The following is a 14,428-nucleotide window of genomic DNA, read 5'->3' on the forward strand; positions in this document are numbered from 1 at the left end:
TGACAGGATCTGGATGGAGTTCAAGGCTTATGAGTCCCCTGGCAAATTAACTCATTTCTTTTTAATGAGAAGTTTGGTGTTTAGTCTGGTAGTCTAGCTCCAAGGGGATTTTGTTTTCAAAAGTTGTAAGGCATTGATGCGCACTGTGAATTCTCAACTATGTGTGAGAAGAGGAGAGAACAGCCTGGAAAAAAAACTCCATATTTGACAGAGTATATCTGTGCCTTTCTGTCTTTTTCCCCCCTGCTGCAACAATTTACCTCATGATGTTTTTGCTCAGACTAATATTAAAGTAAGTTTGTATTCCTCAAGCACTCCCTGTCTGTTGTAGTAAGGAATTATTGGAATGTGCCAGAAGCCAACCTGGGATTCAACATTTGGCCCGTTTAACCCCCAAATGGGTAAATCTCATTTAAATAATTTCATGTTGGCTTCTTCAGGGATGTCAGATTGATGTCTAAAATATAGCATATTGACACACAGCTTTTGATTTATAAGACGCTTCCACACAAGCTCTGGTTGAGTGCAGCAGTGCCAGAGACAGGTGGGATGGTTTTTTGTGTGTGGATCAGGCGGTTGGAATCTTGAAAACCTGGTCCTGAGTGCTGTAGCTGACACTGAAGCCAAGTTTTCTGTCTCCAGGTCCCGGATATTGTCAAATACTTGTAGTATGTCTATTCCTCCCATGTAAAGGACATGCATTGATTATATCCTTGTTCAAAGCTCTTTCCTATCTGAGGATTCAACCTGTGAGATCTGTGAAGTCACACAAGGTCTCTAGCCAGCCTGAGTGCCTGATACTCCTTGGATAGGAGTATCAGGCACTCATTGATACTCCATTGCCTTTTCCTTTCCTTGGCTCTCAGCTAGAGTCTTTCCTCTTAAAAAACAAACAAACAAGCAAAAGCTAATAAAAGAAAGGATAATAATCAGATGTGTGGTGGTTTAATTGAGAACGGACTTCATAGGCTCATATGTTTGAATGCTTGGTCCCACACACACACACACATGCTGTGTGCTGCCTGCAGATCAGGTTGTAAAGCTCTCAGTTACTGCTACTGCTCCAGCACCATCCCTTCCTTCCCCACGCTCCCCACCATGACGATCATGCATTAACCCTCTGAAACTGTAATGAAACCCCCAACTAAATGCTTCCTTTTATAAGAGTTACCTTGGTTGTGGTGTTCCTTCACAGCAACAGAACAGTGACTAAGACAGGCAGCGATTAAAAAGTGAGAGAGGAATAAATGCCAACGTGGTGCTAGTGTCTAGCGTTCGTTGAGTGTGTTCTCTGTTTTCCAGGCTGGTCTGTTTCATCTCAGCAAAGCTGTCTAGGAACATGGAAAGTAGCTTTAAGCTAGCCTAGTGAGTCACTTCTAACTTATTAGTCTGTCCTAAGGTGGTCAAAAATGAATCATGTCCAAGTCCCTAAAGCTGAATAACTTGATAGCATAGCCCACCAATAGAAGTGTGGATCCCTGGAGAGTCATCTTAATATTGGCTATATACACATGGAGCACATCTCCCTTGGGAGCTCAGGTTGTCTTATCAGCATTGTTCTACTAACAATCACATTCGTCCTTCATGTGCACCATCATGCTTTGCTATTATGAAAGAAGAAAAAATAAGACGCCCAGAGATGGTGAGTGGCTTGCCTAGGACTGACCACTCGGTGAGGCAAGGTTAAGGCTGGGATGGGAACTTGAATGTCTCCAAGTATGATCTCCAAGCAGAGAAGTAAGAATAGATATGTCCATGTGTGAGCTATATTGACAAACAACTATCCAGGTGTTTTGTGTGGAGGGGAGGTAGCTGCTTACTTGCTTCATACTCATAGTGAGTGCTAAGCCTCACCATGCAAGACCATACCACAGACTAACCACATGAGCTTTTACAATCGTGTATAACTTCATCTGCCCCTCCCAGGATGAGTTACAGATACGCTGCTTCCTTCCCTTTTCAACCTTAGAGGATGTGTTATTGACCACTGACCATTCCTGACACTTGACTATCTAACAACAAACTACTCTGCAAACTGCTATTACATTCTGTAGACACTCAAAAGTACACAGAACACATGACCCAGATCAGATGGCAGTGATCTGGGTCAGTGACATGCTGGAGCGATGGGGTACGGGGAGGAGGAAGAGAGATGACATCACTGGTGCCGTGTGTAGGAAAATGGCGTCGATGTGCACCGCCCGCCCACAGTTCCAAGGGCAGCTGCCTCATGTCTGCTTCATTCTTTGGGAAAGCTGAAGAGAGACATAATTCTAAGGATTGGACTCAGAGGCAGGCATAATGACAAATCACTGTAATCCCAGCACTCACGAGGCAGAGACAAGAGGATCATAAGTTTGAAGCAGGCTTGACCTACCCGGCAAGTTCAAGTCTAGCCTAGACTACTTGTTTCAGCAAAACAAAGGAATAACAGCAGCAAATAGACCACTGGTTTCTGAGATCCATCTTTCAGGGTGAAGGCTGGGTTGCCCTTAGTTGCTTCCCCAGAGAACCCTGGAGAGCTCTTCAGATTCATGTGCTACAACCACAGGAACTTGAAGAATTAGGCAAAGTGGTTGTGGCCAAATGGCCATCTCCTCCCTCAAGTATCTTTAACCTGTGTCATCATGGGACAGGAAGTAGTATTTCTGGTCCACTAGGGGAAGGTATCTGTATAAAAGAAAGTCCCTCCTCTGTCACAACCATCTTTCCTTTCATTCCTGCCTGCTATTATTAGATAGAGATAAATGTGTGGGGACATGGACACACACACACACATACACACACACACACACACACACACACACACACACTCCTTACTACATCTTCAGTCCTCAAAATAACCCTATAAAGTCAGATTTATTGTTACTCCCAAGGTACAAAGAGTACATAAATGATACCCAAGGGTTAAGTAGCTTTCCTGTCATGGTTGAGCTTGTATCTAACTAAAACACCAACATACACCTGGGCAGTCTGCCTCCTGAGTCAGCATTTTTGTTTACCATTTATTCTGCCTTATCTAGCTCTGGTGTCCCCATTAGTTGGCTCCAGACTTCAGGAAGTAGAGCACTTTCTACAATATCATTTTCCAACACACCGAAATCTGAATTAATAGATGTTTAAATATAAAAGGCAGTACTGACATATTTCATATGAGAAGATCCATTGCCATGAAACAATTCAAACAGCTGCCACAAATCTGGACCATGGGCTAGTTGGTGACCAATCCTTTAGAGCTCTCTTATGTCCAAAGATGCGAACTGTGGTAGGGTCAGATCGAAGCACAGTCCAAAAGCCAAGGCAACTATTTCTAATTTTCATCTCACCAGCAGGACATGGCCTGTCCTTGACCTCCATGGCACAGATCTATGGCTATAGCTGTATGGAGAGAGATGGATACATAAAGCACCCCTTCTCTACATTCAGAATGGCTGCCTTCACCTAATGGCCCTGGCCACACCTGCAGTCCGCAGTTATATTGATCACCTAAGTCAATATGAATGCCTATAAAACAGCAGTCACAATAAATGATGATGAGGATAGATAAATAACATTTGTGAGTACTTTAAATGGGTAGGATCAAATAAATCGGGATTCTCTTGGCACAGGGTAGAAAGTCTGGGATTAATTAGGGAGTTTATTGGAGCGAGTTGCAAACATTAAGAGTCGAACAAGGCTTGGTACAGCTGCCACGAGAGTGGAGTAGCGCGGCGTGCCGACGGCACAGCTTGATGACTGAGTACCAGGAAAATTGAAGCCATCACCAGTGATCTGAGTGAGACACAGCTTCCCTGGGTCCCTGTTCTTCCGTCTGTCAGCATGGAAACTCGGGTATTGAAGTCAAGAGCGCATAGCGAGATACCGAGTTTTCCGGAAGAATCTCTGTCACTGTCACACATCTTTGGGGTTCAGTGGAAGCTGGTATTTTGAAGAAATGCCTATGGAATGTGACCATAATTCGTGCCAAGTCCCAGTGACTAGGGTGTCCCTTGGGAAGGAAGCAATCCAAAACATCTACATAGGAAAACTGGTTGGCATTCAGAATGTTGCCAGGAGCATGCTTCCTTTGCTCTTAGTCCAACAGCGTGGCTCAGCCTAAACCCAGACCCAGATCCCCATTGACAGCCCAGACCTCGCTCTTCTGGCCCGTGTCAGCCAATCATTGGTGAAATCAGAGGCTGCCTTGCCAAGTGTGACAGACAGCTTTCTAGTGAGGCCATGTCTACTTCTTGTTTCTTGTTTATGTGATCTCCAGCATGGTATAACTCATGTCTCTAGGAGTTTTTCTCACAGCTCTGCAACATTTCTTATCACCCCTAACCAAATATGGCAGCTTTAAATGGTGCTTCCATCTTTCTCGGGTTCACTGCTTGTGATAAAATCAGGTATAGATTTCTGACATGGAACATCTAACGGGGCTTCAGATTCAGAAAACAGCAATGAAAGATTTTTTTTCCCCTTTCCTGGCTGACTCACACTTGAAAGACACAGAGTAAAAGCATTTTAACAGGTCACATGGAATTCACGTACATTGTTCAAGAGGCAGTCTGGAACCAGAGTGGCTCGGAGAGTGGACGAAGCTGGTGGTTTCTGCTGCAGTAGAAGAGTAGGCAGGGTGGTCTTCTTTGAGTTCTTCATCACCTGTGTGGGTTCTTCACGTTCTGCATCTTTCTGTGTCTGCCACTGGATGCTAGGATGCTGAATAAGACAGTCAGCCTGTAGTAGACATTGGAGTGAGCAACCAGGGTCCCAGATTCTGTTGTCCCTGGACCCCTTGTTTTTGTTAGAGGATTTATGTAATGAAGGGAGCAAACACTCATGATCTGGTCTCTAACCTGTCCCTCTCCTCCTCCTCTTCCTCCTGTTCCTCCTCCTGCTCCTCCTCCTGCTCCTCCTGCTCCTCCTCCTGCTCCTCCTCCTGCTCCTCCTTCTGCTCCTCCTCCTGCTCCTCCTCCTGCTCCTCCTGCTCCTCCTCCTCCTCTGCTTCTCCTCCTTCTGCTCCTCCTCCTCCTGTTCCTTTCCTTCAGTTACTGGCCTTTGCCTCTTATTCAGACTCATCTTCCCAACCAGCCTGATCAAGCATTTTGTGAACATCAACAACAGTTCACGTACTGTGAGAAATTGCACTTGGATTCTCCTTGGCTTGTGCTATACAGGAAAAGAAAATTATTTTCATAAAGGCTTCCTAAGAGGTTCTGGTCACATTGAAGGAAGAGTGCAGGTCCCAAGAATGACTGCCTACAAGCAGGGCAAGTAGTAAAGCAACCCTGTGTCCCTTTTTGTGCCAGGAGAAAGGGAAACTCTTCCTTAGGGCGTTGAGGATGTTCCTCCTGGTTCTCTAAGAGGGAATGAGATGCCACCCATAAAAGCTGAAGTCTCTGGGGAATAAGGCTCTGCAGGTACCATGGGGTCACTCACACAGAAAGCTATGGGGGCAGACGCTGCATACAGATAGTAGGTGCTATCATGACGGATATCATTTTAAGTGGGAAAGCAGACCTTCTCATAGATTGCCTTAAGGTGATATTGACTTCTAGTTACATCCTCAGACTTCCTGGATTCCTGAGATCGTAAAAATTATAGCATTTCTGTTTCAAATGGCCCTTAGACGGCATCTAGCCTGGTGGTTCTGTAGTAAACAGAAAAAGCAAAGCTGACAGCGGAATGTGGCTGGAGAGAGCACACCCCATCTGCGGCGGCAGCCACTGCTCAGCTCCCGTGCAGTCAGACCATCTGGGGCAGTGGTTCTCAACCTTCCCAGTGTTGCAGCTCCGTAATACAGTCCCTCATGCTCTGGTGACCCCCATGACCACAAAAATTATTTTTGTTGCTGCTTCCTAACTGTAATTTTGCTACTTTTATGAATTATAATGTAAATACCTATGTTTTCTGATAGTCTCAGGCAACCCCCTGAGGGTCGTTTGGTCCCCCATAGATCGGATTGTTACGAGACGAGGTGTTCATTCTGATCTAGGGTGTTTGCTTCCTTTAGAAAGAAAGGAACATAGATGTGTATGTGAGCTCTCTTTAATTAAAAAGGAAACACCGTAGGGTAATCAAGCTAGCCTGCAACTTTCAGAGAGTGGGTCTGGTCTAGCCCAGCTCTAGCTGAGGCCAGACAGGATCAGGGACCTGCGCAGAATCACACAGCTGAGAAGGCAGCAGACGCCTTGACGCTGCCTTTCACACTTGGTTCTGCTTTTCTTGTGAGACACGGTGGGAACTTGGTGTTGATTTTCCCTTCCTGGCTCCGGCCTCAAGAGCAGAAGGCACATTGTGGCAGGAGGGGACAGGATGGCGACTTTGAGTTAGAAGATGTGTCTCCAAGTCGTCCATTTGCTACGGCATGACTTTGGCCGCATCTTTTGGGATTGGGTTTCTACACTAGGAAAATGAAGATAATCGGCTGAGGGTACCTCGGGACTTTGTTTCTGTTGTCTGAGAACACAGTGTAGAGCAAAAAGCCAAGGAAACCAGCCTTATTAACACTCTCAGGAGAAAGATGCAGACGTTAAAGAGAGGTGCTGAGGTCAGACCCTGGTGCAGCAACCTCATCTCACAGGCTCTCCTGAGCCCCAGATTAGTACGTCACAGGTGTCAAGGGCTGGCAGATTTGCTCAGCAAAAAGCCTCGTTGTCCCAGGAAGAGACAGGTCCACGCTGCTGTTCGTCTGCACATCGGGGTTTACAAGGTGTTCAGCGCAGCAGCAGCCCTGTCATTGTTAGAATCACCCAGAGTATCCCCAAAATGCTAGGTCCAAGCCAATTCTCATGCCCTGCCCTGCCCCAAGCCATTCTGACTATGTATAGTGAATCTTATTTTCATCTCCATTTTCAGGGACGCAGACCGGGCTATTTCTCCTTTCTGGACCCCTTTTCTCCAGGAGTCTGGCTCTTCATGCTTCTAGCTTATCTGGCCGTCAGCTGTGTCCTCTTCCTGGTGGCTCGGTACTCTTCCCTTCCCTTCCCTGTCCTCACACCGCCACCTCGTGTCCACTCTGGGAACTGCATGGGGCGGGAGTGGGAGGAGGAGAGGATGGTTTAGAAGACCTTGGTGCCAAATAGAGATGGCAGAGGGACTGGGGCCCTGAAATGCTCTCTGCCCAGCTGTCAACCTCACACTACCCGTCCATCTGTCTGTGCATGTGTTCCCTACCATGCGCCGTGCGGGCAGGTTTGCTGGTCTGGATTTGCTTTGGTATTCTGGCTTCCTGCACCCTTGCCATCCGCCCCAACTTGGATAGGAGCTTAGGGAAAGAGAGGAGAGGGAGGGGGTGACAGGAAGATGGCTCTCATTAAACATGGTGTATTTAGCTACCCTGCCATGGTCTGTCCTAAAGTCCTAAATGACAAGAAACGGAGCCTGCAAATCCAGACAGAGTGGGGGGAGAGATGGGGGAGGCTGGACCAGAGGCCACAGTAACACAGGCCTGGGAGAATGCCTCCTCTGCAGAGGCTGGCTCTGCTTCTGAAAACACAGCTGTCATGGCGAACAAAAAAATTACAGAGGGTTGCAGGCAACAAGAGGGTACGTCTGTGCCCAGTACTGAGTTGGGAGAGATGGCCAGGGTTCAGGGCCAACGGAAATTAGCCTCCCTTCGTCCCGCAGAAGCCAGGAACTGTTCCTGGTTCTATGGAAGCGCTCCAGGGTATCCCTGAGCTGTGAACTTCCTGAGAATGTGCTACATAGAGGGGGTCGTTTGCCCCTGAACTAAGGTAGCCTGAACTTCAGGACAAGCCACCTTCCACCCACTCAAGTTCTCCCCACCAGCCCCTCTGCTCAGCCCTCAGTTTACCACAGGGGATTGCTGAATGGGAGTGGAGAATAGCTTAGAATGAGCTAGAAATCTGACAGAGGCTCTGTGGCAAGTGACTTCCCCTTGTCTCCAGACCACAGCATCGGGGCCAGATGATCCTTTGGCCCCCTGCTCTATCTCTCAGAGTGGGGGGTCTCCCCTAGGTTGTGTTCCATCTGTGGATTGGGGAGCCCGTGCTCTTTCCACTCAAGAAAGGCAACAGGAGTGTATGGGGTCTTGCATGTCCTCGGTGTGCCTCTTCTCGTAGCGATCAAAGGCAAAATCAAACAGCCTTTGTGGCCACCTAGTAGTCTTCAAAGGCACAGGAGTTTGCTCCTGTACAACACCCACCCCTCTTGGCCTCATAGGCATCGCCACTGTCAAGTGTCTGTTGTCAGTGACAGCTGGCGAGGTGCGGGAGCTCGCATGCTGCCTGACACTTCCGCTCTCCACTTCGCAGCGCTGTCTGCTGCTGTGTTTAGGAAGCTGTCTGTGAGATCCAGGCTCCGCTGCTCCGAGATCCTCTTTGGCCCCCTGTGGCTGAGCCTGTTTGTGTGGACAGTCGGTTCTAATGGAGTCTACACAGCTTTCACGTCACCTCTAAGGTTCTGCAAAGGGTCTTAGGGATTTGTTACTGTGTAAACACACAAGATGGGCTCTGCACCCTCCTTTGTGGCCACTACACCCACATACTGTCCCAAATCTGGCATTAGCAAATAATTGTAATGATGATGACAACAACAGCAAGGGCAGCAATAACAACAAAAGAAAATGTGTTAGTCTATTGTGGTAGGATGCTGAGGCAGAAGGACTAGCACACCTTTGAGTCTAACCTGGGCTATGTAGTAAGCTTCAGGCCAGTCTGGGCTAGAGTGAGACCCTGTCTCAAAGAATGAAAATAGAAAAGTCATTAAAAGGCTAATCATATGACTGCATATTTGTATGCTATGCAAACCTGGGATATTCTGCTCTAAGGCAACCGTTGGCACATGGGTTCCACGGAGTGCAAAGGCTCCTGGGAGCCTTCAGACACATGTGGGCACTGAGAACTCTGAAGCCCCTGTGCCTCTTCCTTCAGACAGGTTGTACTTTCATCTTCATATGCTATACTTCTGGGTGAGATTTTAGAGCAGGAAAATTAAACTCCAGGCAGCCACCCCAAGCCAGCACACCATCAAAGTTCCCTCACAGCGGGGAGTGCTAATGCTTGTACATCTGCATCTCTAAGGCTGGGATCTAAGACACTGCATCTGATAAGACGGAGTCAGTGGCTGTCAGTGTGGATATGGACCTGGAGCCATCCACACCACTCAGGACCTTCCAGGTTTTTAGTCCTCATGTAACTCACAGGCTTGTTACACAGGGACTTGTTAAAACAAGCCTCCCTGGCAGTTCTGATGTAGCTGGAGTTTGAGACCTATAGAACTAGGGTGAGAGCTTTTAAGATGGGACCTTATGGGACCCTGGAAACTTTTCCTGGTCTCCTTGGGAATTTGCTACAAAAAAGCAAGGAGCCTTCCATGCTGCCCACCCCTGATGGCCACCACCTTTCTGACAAAGCCATCACGTTTAGTCATTTTAAATACTGGAGTTGAACACCTGAGTGTTACTCAAGAGAGAAATGTATTTATTTGAAGGATTCAATAAAAATAGTTTGAGAAGCACCAACTTTTCAAACTATTGAAGGGGGTGAGTCCAGCCTACCTCACCCCCTCCATGGGAAAAATAAATCCAAGAATCCAGGTCTAGCAGAGGGAAGTAATGGATCCTATCACACAGGTACGGCCAGGAAGATGAGCTGTGGGGCTCTCCAGCACCCTACATCTACCCCTCCTCACCCTAGGAATGTGGTCTTCTCTCCTGCAGGTTAACCCCTTATGAGTGGTACAGTCCACATCCTTGTGCGCAGGGCCGGTGTAATCTCCTGGTCAACCAGTACTCCCTGGGCAACAGCCTCTGGTTTCCAGTTGGAGGCTTCATGCAGCAAGGCTCCACCATCGCCCCTCGAGCCCTGTCCACCCGCTGTGTCAGTGGTGTCTGGTAAGGCCTAGCAGCAGAACCAGAATTAGACTAAATAGAGACCCGAGGCTGGGTGGTGGTGGTGCATGCCCTCAGTCCTAGCACTTGGAAGGCAGAGGCAGGCAGAGCTCTGAATTTGAGGCCAGCCTGGCATACAGAGGGAGTTCCAGGATAGCTAGCACTACACAGAGAAACAGACAGGCTCTTTCCAATGGCAAGGAAAGCAACCAGGAAGATTTGCCTTGCCAGGTAGACCCTGGCAGGGAGCCAGCTGTCTTAAAAGTTCAGAGAGTGGCGGGCAATGTGAATATGGGAAGTGGGGTCAGGGGGGATAAAGGATCAGTACTATATACTCTATCCTAGCACCTAGCCCTCTCTGGGGTCTGGGTACAGAGGAGAACCAAGGTAAGAGAGAGAGAGACAGACAGACAGACAAGAAAGGAAGAAAAGAAAGAGAAGGAAGGAAAAGGAAACAAAGAAAGAAGAAAGAAAGAAGAAAGGAAGGAAGGAGGGAAAGAAAGAAAAAGGGAGGAAGGAAGAAAGGAAGGAAAGAAAAGAAAGGAAGGAAGGGAGAGAAAAATAAATGAAAAGGAAAGAAAGAATGAGTAAATGAATGAAAGGAAGGAAAAGAAAGGAAGGAAGGAAGAGAAAGAAAAACAAAACAAACAAACAAACAAAGGGAAACAGCCTAGATACTCTATAGCAAAATAACATCTTGACCTGAAGGTTGACTTAGTGGCTTGGACAAGAGAGGGCATATGCAGATTTATGCAAAGAAACCTGCTGTAAAGTCCCTGCAGGTCAGGCTCCTCTGCTCTCCCTTCCCAGCCTTCCCAGCCTCTGTCTTCCTGGTCAACCAGTACTCCCCGAGCATCAGCCCCTGGTTTCCAGTTGGAGGCTTTGTGCAGCAAGGCTCCACCATTACCCCTTGAGCCTTGTCCACAGCTCCTGGCTCTGTGAGGCTAACCTGTCTATCTCAGGAGCTGCAGGAATGGTCAAGCTCTTAGATTCTCTGATGGGCAAAACATTCAACATTTGGAAAGTTCTTCGAAAACTTACAGAAGCTATGTAGAAAGTAGGAAAATGAAGAACATAGGCAGCCTAGAGAGACAAGTTTGCAAAATACAAGTATTGGATCCTCTCTTAACCACCTAGATTTGACTGTGGTAGCTCTCAGAAATTACAGCCTTGGTCCTCCTGCCTCCTCCTCAGCCTGTTTCAGCCAAAGGAAGAGGAGATGAGGTATTTTCATCCTGTGTTACTAGTGCCTAGGTCACATAGTTGGTCTAGAAGCAGACAGCAGAGTTGTTCTGGGAACTGGGCTAGTAGCTGGGACAAGACATCTTTCTATCTAGAGTTTTCATTTGCTCTCATAAATACAAAATATGGCAGGATTTAAACCACTAGGGCAAGATGTTTCGCCTGTTCCCAGATATTACCAAGAAGTTACTGAGTAGACTAACATACAGAACTAGGCTTTGTGTCCCCAAGAAGAGGACACTGTCTCAGAAGAGCCTGTCATGTAACTCCCTTGAAGCCTAGGAAAGCTAGGCAGAAGCCTTGGAAGAGGAGCATCGAAGGGTGTTTGTTTGGTTCCTTTAGGTGCTCTTTGCCACTGGTGTGCCTGGGGCCAGTTTTCTTTGTCTGTCACATCTGCCATAGGCTCCCGACTGCACCCAGGGAAAGCCTTCCTCCAGAGTTGTAGAAGCCCACATCCTGCAGGGTGCTGCTCTAAAGAGCAGGCCTCCGATGACTGGGTCACTGTGTTCCAGAACATTCTGGGAGAGGAACACTGCAGCAAGGAGCAGCCACGAGAGACCTTGAGGAGTCCCCTGTCCACAGTTATCAGCAAGTGTTTCTGGCTCCTGAGTTCTGAGATTATTAAAGTCAAGGTTTAGTTAGTCCCCTAGGGGAGTGGAAGATCAGAAGACAGGACCACTGTGACCCACCTTGGCCTCCCAGCCAGAGCAAGGGACAGAAAGTGCCACACTGTTCAGAAGAGTGCCAGCTTTACAACTGCTAACATCCTCAAATGCAGGGCACAGCCCCACCAACTCCTTGGCATAGCTTGGCCTGCACTAGGTCAATTGAACTGGCTGACAGCTCACCCTTATGACCATGGCCCTAAACATGTACACGACACCTGGGAAAGACCAGGCACCAGAGTCAGGCCACGAGCCCGAGAGGAGCTCCTAGACAGCTCTGCGGCCATGTCTACATTCAAGATATATTAACTCTGCTTCTCTTCAGTGTATCCAGGCTGCTGCTGAACTCAGGAATGGCCCTAGGGATGGTCACAATGTTCAGAGTCAAAGGGGGTGGGGTGCAGAGAGTGAGTCCTGAGTAGGGTGGGAAGCCTGTCACTTAGGGGTCCCTGCTTGAGAAAGCATCGGGGAGGTAGCCAGATGCTTTTTATCCCCTCGCCAGCCTGGAGGCTTCTCCACATTTCTCTAGCTCCTGTGTTCATCTGGCTTGTCCTAGATGGCTGGTCACAAATGGCAGTACCTCATTTCCTGTTGCCAGGACCCAGAGATGTGTGGAGCAGGTATCATTATCCCCATGTGTTAGATAGGTAAACCCAGGAAAACCCAAGGACTTCTGTTGCCATCCTATTGATGACCAGAGCAACAACCAAATAAAAAACAACCCCCAAAACAAAATACCCCACCTCCTTGTAACATATACAAGTCCATTGAGTTGGTGGATGGCCCTGTTGTGTCTCTCCGGGCAGGCATCCAGCTAGAGTTCTTGGTAACCACAAAGGGGACAATGGGATTTCTTGGTCTTGAAAATCTACCTGGCAGCTGCCAGCTGCTGAGTCCCATGGCAAATGCAATGCATTAACGTAGCAGTGTCTGCACACTGGGCAGACCCTTGTGAATAGAGACGCCACTGATCCTGAATTGGTGATTCTCCAGCCTGATCCGTGGTACTCAGATCTATGTCTGAGCCACCTAAGCACAAACAGGTACTGATGTAGCTCCGTCCTAACGAGCAGATGGGAAAAGCTTGCTTAACCTACCAGACTGAACACACTGCCGCTGGCATATATGCTGCCTGCATTGCAGAGTTATTCAAATTTCAAATGAAATGTGAGCGACTCCGTAAAATAGTCTGGAAAGTCTGAAGCAGCGTGTCCATTGTCAGAGGGTTTTCCAATTTCAACTTCTCAGCAGTCCAAAGTCGCTTTTCACAAGCTCATCTTCATCGAAGACATTCTGCTGTAATGGTTGTAGACGTGGCTGTGTTCAACTGTATCAGTATTTATCAAGGTGCTTCCCAGAGCCTCACTCTGCTTCCTGCAGTGGTTGGATAGTGTGTTCGTCTCCCTGAGTTGTAAGGATTAGCTGAGGAAGTGGATATTGCTCGTGTTAGGTATTCAGTACATGGCAGTATGCAGTAGCTTCGCACAAAGCCCTCACCTCATTGGCTGGCTCCTCTCCGATGGTCCCCAGACCCTCGTGTGCATGGACTATATGCAAGTAATCACATTTCAGAAATAAGAAAAGAAAACCCTACAGCCAATTATTATCTTCCAAGTAACATTTGCAAATTTAGTTCATGTCTCTCGATATTGTATACCCTGCGTCCTTCCCCTCCCTACACTGAGCTGATCTCTCTTTCAAAGAAAGATACCTGCTCTCTCCTGCATCATAGCAGGACTGGACTCAGGAGCCTAAGCCTCCTGGCAATGCCAGGGCAATGAAGCCTCTCTGGTGTCTTCCTGCATAGGTGGGCATTCACGTTGATCATCATCTCTTCCTACACGGCCAACCTGGCAGCCTTCCTGACTGTGCAGCGCATGGAAGTGCCCATTGAGTCCGTGGATGACCTGGCTGACCAGACCACCATTGAGTACGGCACGATTCATGGAGGCTCCAGCATGACCTTCTTCCAAGTAAATACAACCTGGCCTCTCACCAGCATGGGGGAGGGCGAAAGGAAGCTCAGATACATGTGCATCCAAGATCAAAACATCTCTGCCCATCTCTTTCCCTCTTTCGAGCATCTACCTTAGAGGTCTTTGCAGGGCCTAGTTTCCTCTTGTTCCAAAAAATTTCCCCAGAATGAGGTCCCTGGAGGATTTTGTATGAACATCAACCTATCCCATATTGTTGCGCAGAAGCAGCTGGTAATACTTGAAATGGTTTTAGAACTAATGTGATGAAACCTGCTAAATTTATAATAGTTCTGTGTTTGTTTTATGTGCACTGTATGCTGTGGATCAGGCTTGCAGTCTTGTTTACATTACTGCATTGGATGGAGCTGATACTCTTATTTAAATTTTAAAAAGCAAGTTGGGTTTTATAGTTAGTACTTAGACAAAGCAAGATTGGAATAATACGGGGCCAGGGGTGGCTCTGTGGGTAAAATGCTTACTGTGCAAGCATGAAAACTTGAGTCTGGGTCCCTAGCTGCCGGAATCAAAAGTAGGTGTGGTCATGCACCACTGGTAACCCAGTACTAGAGGAGAGGAAACACAGACAAGTGGACCCAGAGCTCACTTGTCAGTAGGATAACCAGTCAGTCAGTGGGCCCCAGCCTCAGTGAGGAGACCCCTGCATCAAAAACACAAGGTGGAGAATTATAAGACACCCCCAAATCACCTGTACA

At 47.7% G+C, this 14,428-nt stretch overlaps 1 protein-coding gene across 1 annotated transcript in view; it reads left to right on the plus strand.

The window, feature by feature from the left end:
* The window catches only part of Grik4 (glutamate ionotropic receptor kainate type subunit 4), a 436,861-nt gene that overhangs the window by 400,270 nt on the left and 22,163 nt on the right, over positions 1–14,428 (plus strand). The window contains exons 15-17 of the mRNA XM_052188602.1: positions 6,838–6,947; positions 9,662–9,835; positions 13,547–13,712. Of these exons, the coding sequence (XP_052044562.1) occupies positions 6,838–6,947; positions 9,662–9,835; positions 13,547–13,712 (450 nt within the window). The remainder of the gene's footprint in view (positions 1–6,837; positions 6,948–9,661; positions 9,836–13,546; positions 13,713–14,428) is intronic.

Source organism: Apodemus sylvaticus, chromosome 7 (genome assembly GCF_947179515.1).
Source record: "Apodemus sylvaticus chromosome 7, mApoSyl1.1, whole genome shotgun sequence".
Taxonomy (NCBI): Eukaryota; Metazoa; Chordata; class Mammalia; order Rodentia; family Muridae; genus Apodemus; species Apodemus sylvaticus.